Genomic DNA, 7,013 nt, shown 5'->3' with positions numbered 1-7,013 from the left:
CATTCACATTTTTCTTTCTGTTTTAAATTTTTTTCAAGATCGATGGGTCTTATGGTATATACGTAGACATTAACAAACAGATAACATTAAAACATTCATTTAAATTAGCACCTACCTTGGTGGCAGTAATGTCCAAAGTCTATTTATTGTATACCCTTATAAGAAGCTCATTGTTACAGAACACTTTGTCATTGAGTGGCGTTGTATTCCAAGGGCTGTCAAAACAACTGAACGACAACTCTGCCTAATGGACGCGTAGGGTGTGTTTTACTTCAGACAATTATTAGAGTGATTGTTGTTTATTGGACGTCAATGACAAAATATAATAAAAACTTAAACTTAGAGTGCCGCCGGCAGCGGTGCCAGGGCTGCAGATAAAGCTATCACTGTGTGTCTTTGTGCCAACCACCTAGCAAGAACCGCATGCGCATAGTTATCATGCCCTTTTTTTATTATCAATAATAGAAACACGTCCAAAGGTCGTTCTAATTTCCTTACTCCATAGGCACATAAGTGAATTTGCCAGAAACTGTCATAACCATAATGTTAACACCAGGAAAAGACATAAACTGATGATGCCTACTACTCGGCTAAGTCGAGTAAGTAAGTCTTTTGTGGGGCGATCTATATGCTTTTACAACAAGATCCCAGAAAATGTTCAAAACAAAAGTATTACGTTATTCAAAAGAATTGTTAAAAAACGTTTGTGTGGTAAAGGTTACTATAACATAAATGACTTTCTTAATGATACCACAGATTGGGAATGGAGCGACCGCCCTCAGGCTATTAAATAATAAGTTTAATTGTACAATGTTACTTTGTAAATGTTACTTTAATTGTAAAACATATTTTTGATGGAAAAAAAAGCCTGCTGAGTTTGTTGCGCTCATTCTTCTCAGGCCTGAGGCATTCATTTTGGAATGGGTGGTAGATTTTTTGACTTTCAATAAGTGATTTCACATCCTATTTTGAATAAAAATATTTAAATTTGAATTTGAATACAAATGCTGTTGTATATAAATACTAATAATATAAACCTGCTGCATGCTATTTTAATAAAGTTGACAAAAAAAACATAATTCATTAACCCTATAACATGGGTAAAACTATGGCACTATGTTATGGCAACATTCTCATTGTCACTGTTTTATGTTTGTTTATTTTGATTACGATAAATTTACGATCAGATGCTAACATAAAATGTAAGAAAACGAACTTAACCGTAAAATAATGAATAATAATCTACAGCTGGTGTTCAGTGTGCTAGGTCGCTACTAAAAGGACGACGGAGGGGTGAGGAACGCGGAGATGGAGAATGGTCGCTTTTCGACTCAGGTTAGTAGAGTTGGTTGACCGGTGGGTATTTAAGGTGCTACCTATAGTATACCCAGTGCATATCGGAACATACCTTTAGTTTTTACTAGACAGCTTGAGATGATAGGTACAAGCCGAGCGAATTAACATGACACCTCACTCGACGATGATGGTCGCGTCGCGAGGGCAGTAGCGACAGCAGAGTTGGGTTAATGTAATATTAGCACATATTATGTTAATCTACATAGATTTTTTCTTGTTTATGGATCGATTACTGGGTGATCACAAATTTTCTTTAGCCAAGTCTCTAACTAGCTACAACGTGTTGAATATAAAATATAAAAAAGTGCGTAACTATTTGCCAGCAATGGTGACGACCTTTTTTATGGTAATGAACTATTAATTTTTAAGAACATTAACAATCAGCATTTTAAAAATTCGTAACATTATATTGTTACGTACCTTGAAATTTTCGACTTTACGCCTGGTATTGAAACATCAAACGTCCCATAAGTCAAAAACTATTGAAAAACCGGTCCATTAAATGGGCCATAAATCGTAAAGGGTAGTTGTAACACTTACAAATACGTTTACGAGAAATAAATATGCGAAATTTTATTTTCTAGAATCTAGTTTTTATAACTTTTGCCCTACAGTAAGTAAGTACTTAGTACCTAAAGTTATAAAAACCATTATTCTTGACTATTGCACACATATTTCGTTTACTTTTATTTGCGTCTATAAAAATAAGCTATTATTGTTGTGAAACGTGTGAAATATTCACTATTTATTCAACATCAGTGACAATTTTAAGTTAAATCGAAGGAAATATGGTGCGATGTTGTGTTTTACGATGTAAAAGTGATGGTGATAGAATACTTGTGTTATATTATGTCTATATATATAGGATATTATCTGTTTCCTTCTGCCGTGGAGTATCCGGCAGAGTAGAAGAGACCTCCCTCACTTTTACCGAGGCGTCGTAAAAGCCGACTAAGGTATTTTGACGTCCGTAATATCATCAAGCTTTTGACGTCTCCGATCTTAGAGAAGGAAAACTTGAAATAAACCCGGTATTCTGTCCCGCCGCTTAGGGGCTGGCTGTCAAACCCCAAAGACATCATGCAGCCTAACAAACAATTACCGTCGGGAACATGGCTGTAGGAAAAAATACTGTAACTGTACCCCAGGGGGGTACCGGCAGATCCGGAGAATCCCCTCCTCTTCCTGTATCTGCAGGACGACACTGCTCCTCATATTCTGGGGGGAGCAACCTTACAGCTGTAGGCGGCGACGATATTCGCCATACGCTTAAGTCTAAATTGTTCTCGCCGGGGCGGAAAGTGGGCATCGGAATGCCTTTTTTTCGACGTTGAATGTTAGAGGAGGAATGAATGAGAAACTGGATGAAATTTTCGAGTTAATGAATGAAAGAAAATTAGATGTGCTGTGTGTGAATGAGACAAAATGTAAGGGGAAAGAGATACTGACGCGCGGCCCGTTCACAGAAATATGGTCGGGAGTTCCAGATGAAGAACATGGCAGTAATGGCGTCGGTATACTTCTTTCAGAGCGAATGTCAGAATGCATGCGAGAGTATGAGTGCGTAAGTCCCCGCCTTATCTGGGTCCGATTGAAAGTAGGTCTGACACCTCTATTTTTGGTAGGTGTATACGCTCCGGACTCTTCCCATAGTAAGGCGGTAAGACAAGAATTTTGGGAACAAACGAGAGAGGTTTTGTTATTGCGTAAGTTGAATGAACGTATTGTCATGCTTGGAGATTTCAATGCAAGGGTTGAAGTGAAGCGTGATGGTTATGAAAATGTGAATGACAACGGCGTTTACTTGTTAGATATATGTGTGGAGATGGGTCTGTCTGTGATGAATACGTGGTTTCAGCATAAGATGATACATATGTACACGTGGCAAAAGAAGGAAGGCAATGTTGTGTTAAGGAGTATGATAGATCTTGTGATAGTCGATGAAAGAATGAAAATTAAAGTAGTGGATACTAGAGCCTATCGTGGACCAGATGTCGCCACAGATCACTATTTGGTAATTAGCAGAATAAGTGGTTTGTTTAAACGCTGGCGGCACAGATCAAAAGGGTCAATTACTGAATTAGAACGTATAAAACAAAGACTTTCCAGATTGAAAGATCAGCGAGTAAAAGAGATGTATAAAAAGCAATTATGAATATGATTAATGAGGAAAGTGTGAATGATGTATGGTCGGTATTTAAAAACAACATTATTAAATGTGCTGAAAATGTATGCGGTGTGAGTAAAAGAAGGCGCAAGAAATGCCAGAATGCCGACTGGTGGGATGATGAAACTAGAAGAATGGTTGAGGAAAAGAAAAAAGCATGGCTGGATGTCTTGGCAATAGAAGCAACAAATAGAGCGAGTGGCGGTATGAATGAATATAATGTTAAAGAAATCAAGGACAAATATAGATGCGTGAAAGCGTAAGTTAAAGAATGTATAGAGAAAAAAAGGAATGAGAAAAAGGTGAAATATAAGGAACAATTCGGCGCAAGTTTTCGAGATAATATAAAACTGTTTTGGAAACTCGTGAAAGAAGCGCGGGGAAAAAATATAAATTCATCTATGAAAATGATTAGGAATGAACGAGGTGAGGTCATACATGAAGAAAGTATGATAGTGCTGGAAGAATTATTTTGAGAGCTTATACGAGAAAGATGTAAGTGAAAAAGAGCAAGAAGAGATAATAGATATGTTTGTGGACCCGAGTGATGAAATTAGTTTTGATGAAATTATGAAAGCGTTAGGAGGTATGAGGTCAGGAAAGTCTGCTGGGTATGATCGAGTGACGACTGAAATGTTGAAGGCTGGCGATGGACTAATAGTGAGCCTGCTGCATCGCCTTTTTAATTTATGTTGGAAACAGGGCCAAGTTCCAGACGATTGGACGAAGGCAGTGATTGTCCCAATTTATAAAGGCAAAGGCTCGCATCAGAAATGTCAAAATTATCGCGGGATCAGCCTTCTTAGTGTTGTTGGAAAAGTGTATGCCAGAATATTGATTGAAAGAGTAATGAATGTGACTAATGACAAGGTATGGGATGTGCAAGCGGGTTTTCGGAAGGGAATGGGATGTACGGATCAAGTCTTTTCCTTACGCTGCATCACTGAAAAATGTCTGGCAAAAAACCAGAAAGTATATTGCGCGTTCATAGACTTGGAAAAGGCTATCACTGTATAGAATAGAAAGGAATTATGGAAGGTCTTATCTATGTATGGGGTGGACAATTTTCTGATAAGGGCTCTGAAATCTCTGTACAGGGATTCTCAAGCCTGTGTTAGTGTTAATGGTGGCTATACGGGCTGGTTTGATATCTCCAAAGGTGTCAGACAGGGTTGTGTAGCGTCGCCTTTGTTGTTCAACCTATTCATGGATGGATGCATGAATGATGTGAGAGAAATGCAATGTGGAATCAATATGGAAGGGTTGTGTGTTAAGTGCCTCTTGTACGCCGATGATCAAGTCATTTTTCATCATCGGTAAATGAGTTGCAACAAATGATGAACCGCTTGAACGGGATTAAAAGAGAGAGGTTTGAAAGTAAATGCAAGAAAGACGAAAGTGATGGTATTTGAGAAGGATGAAAGGTTGACTGAGTGTACTATCACGATTGAAGATGAAAGGGTAGAACAAGTTACAGAATTCGTATATTTGGGTAGCATGTTTACAAGAGACGGAAGATATGAAGGTGACATTGAAAGGGGAGTGACTGCGGGAAATTGTGTGAATGGAGCGCTGCATGCCTTTATAAACGGTCAGACTGTGCCAATAGAAGCGCGAATGGCTGTACATAATGGAGTGCTTGTCGCCACGTTAATGTATGGAAGTGAGAGTTGGGTATGGCAGAAGAAGAATAAAAGCAGAATTAACGCAGTTGAGATGCGATCACTGCGTAGTATGTGTGGGGTAAGACTGACTGATAGAATTCCGAATGCGGTAATACGAGCGCGCTGTGGTTTGAAAGAAGATGTTGTGACAAGGACTGAAAAAGGAATGCTTAAATGGTTTGGACACGTGGAGCGAATGGGTGTAGAAAGAATGACGCATCAAATATATAAGGCAAGTGTGTGTGGGCAAGTGTGTCGCGGGAGACCTCGTAGAACATTCGTCGATCAAATTGGGGACGTTTTGAGAAAAGGAGAGGTCCGAAGCACCCGCAACCGGCGAGCATGTATGAAAAGAGTTATGAATGTAGAGAAAGCGCCGAGAATGTATAGGAAGCGCGTGAGGTTTGTAAGGATTGAAGCAAATGGCATTCTATTGTCTCTGCCAACCCCGACGGGAACAAGGCGTGAGTATGTGTGTGTGTGTATTATCTGTCTCATGTTGGCCACGCATGCTATTTAAGAAAGAAGCGTTTCACTCGATTGCATGAAACGTACAGTCATTGATAGATTGGTTTTGTAGATGGCGGCTAGAATCGTGTAAAAAATCCGTTTTTTAGATATCCAAAATCCACTACGTTATAAGCAACTGTTTGATTTCAAATTTAGCCGGATTATACCTCGTCGCCATCTTATAACGCGTTTTCACGTTTTATACTATAACTAGCGGAATGCTATGACGGCCGTTTTGACATATTATAATCGTGATGTGAAATGTAAATTTATTCTCAAAAAAAATATAATCAAATCTATTACTTTTTGTTGCAAGTAGTACCTGATTAAAAAGGTTTAATAAAACAAAAACAAAAATATAAATATTTACTTATAATATTTGAACGAACTGAATATTGGGATGAAAATGAATATACATAGGTACTTTATATGCACATAAGAAACATATTAATTCAAAAGGAGACCAAAAAAATGTGTAACAAAAGGCCAGATTTAATCAGATTCATTCTATCATCATCTACATTAATTATAAGTTCGTTTTCTAAAATATTATCTATTTTCATATCTCTTTCATAATCTTCCCTTATTAATTTAACAGTTCTATTCACAACCTTTTCGAAGTCTCCTTTAGTCACATGTTCACAAGCTTCTTCTAATACTTTTAGCATTTTTGTTGTGGTAAATGGGGGTTCTGTTTTGCGTCTTGCAGCATATCCCTTAATTTGAGCCCACATCAACTCAATTGCATTATATTCACAGTGGTAAGGCGGTAACCGTATAATTCTGTGCCCATGTTCTAACGCTACTTCGTCAATGACGTATCGGATCTTGGTTGTTTTGTTTTCTTAAAAGACGTACTAATTCCGCTTTTAACATGTTTATGTTTGCATCTAACTACGCCATTTTTTTGAAGCCATGCGACGATGTCAGCTTTCTTTTGGGATTGGGCAGGTGGCTTGTCAATTTGCATCGAGTGGTATGGGGCATTGTCCATAATTATAATAGATAATTCAGGGAGGCTACACAACATTGAGGTAAACCATTCAGTAAACTTTTCTCCATTCATTTCTTCATGATAGTCTCCAGTTGTTTTTGATGCAAAAGCCATAAGAGAACCTTGGACAAACCCGTTGATGGTTTCGGCGTGACAAATTATAAGTCGCGATTCTTTCCAACAGGAACTTTGGACGTAGATGCTGCAGTGTCATCGGTCCAAGAACAGTTTACAGTATGGTTAGCATTAACCCATGTTTCATCAAAAAAAAGAGTGTGTGTACGAATGTACACGCGTTAGAAGTTATACTTCTTTGGCGTAT

General features: G+C 38.2%; 1 protein-coding gene across 1 annotated transcript; it reads left to right on the top strand.

The window, feature by feature from the left end:
* The first annotated feature begins 2,704 nt into the window (after nt 1-2,704).
* On the top strand, nt 2,705-3,511 carry LOC126979017 (craniofacial development protein 2-like). Its single transcript, XM_050828161.1, has one exon. The coding sequence runs from the start codon at nt 2,705-2,707 to the stop codon at nt 3,509-3,511; it is 807 nt and encodes a 268-aa protein (XP_050684118.1).
* The last annotated feature ends 3,502 nt before the right edge of the window (nt 3,512-7,013 follow it).

Source organism: Leptidea sinapis, chromosome Z (assembly GCF_905404315.1).
Source record: "Leptidea sinapis chromosome Z, ilLepSina1.1, whole genome shotgun sequence".
In the NCBI taxonomy this organism is placed as follows: domain Eukaryota; kingdom Metazoa; phylum Arthropoda; class Insecta; order Lepidoptera; family Pieridae; genus Leptidea; species Leptidea sinapis.
This window is presented reverse-complemented; position numbering and strand designations above follow the sequence as displayed.

Excerpts from the sequence above, each read along its gene's own strand:
- LOC126979017 (XM_050828161.1), top strand. The coding sequence starts at position 2,705 with ATGAATGAGAAACTGGATGAAATTTTCGAGTTAATGAATGAAAGAAAA.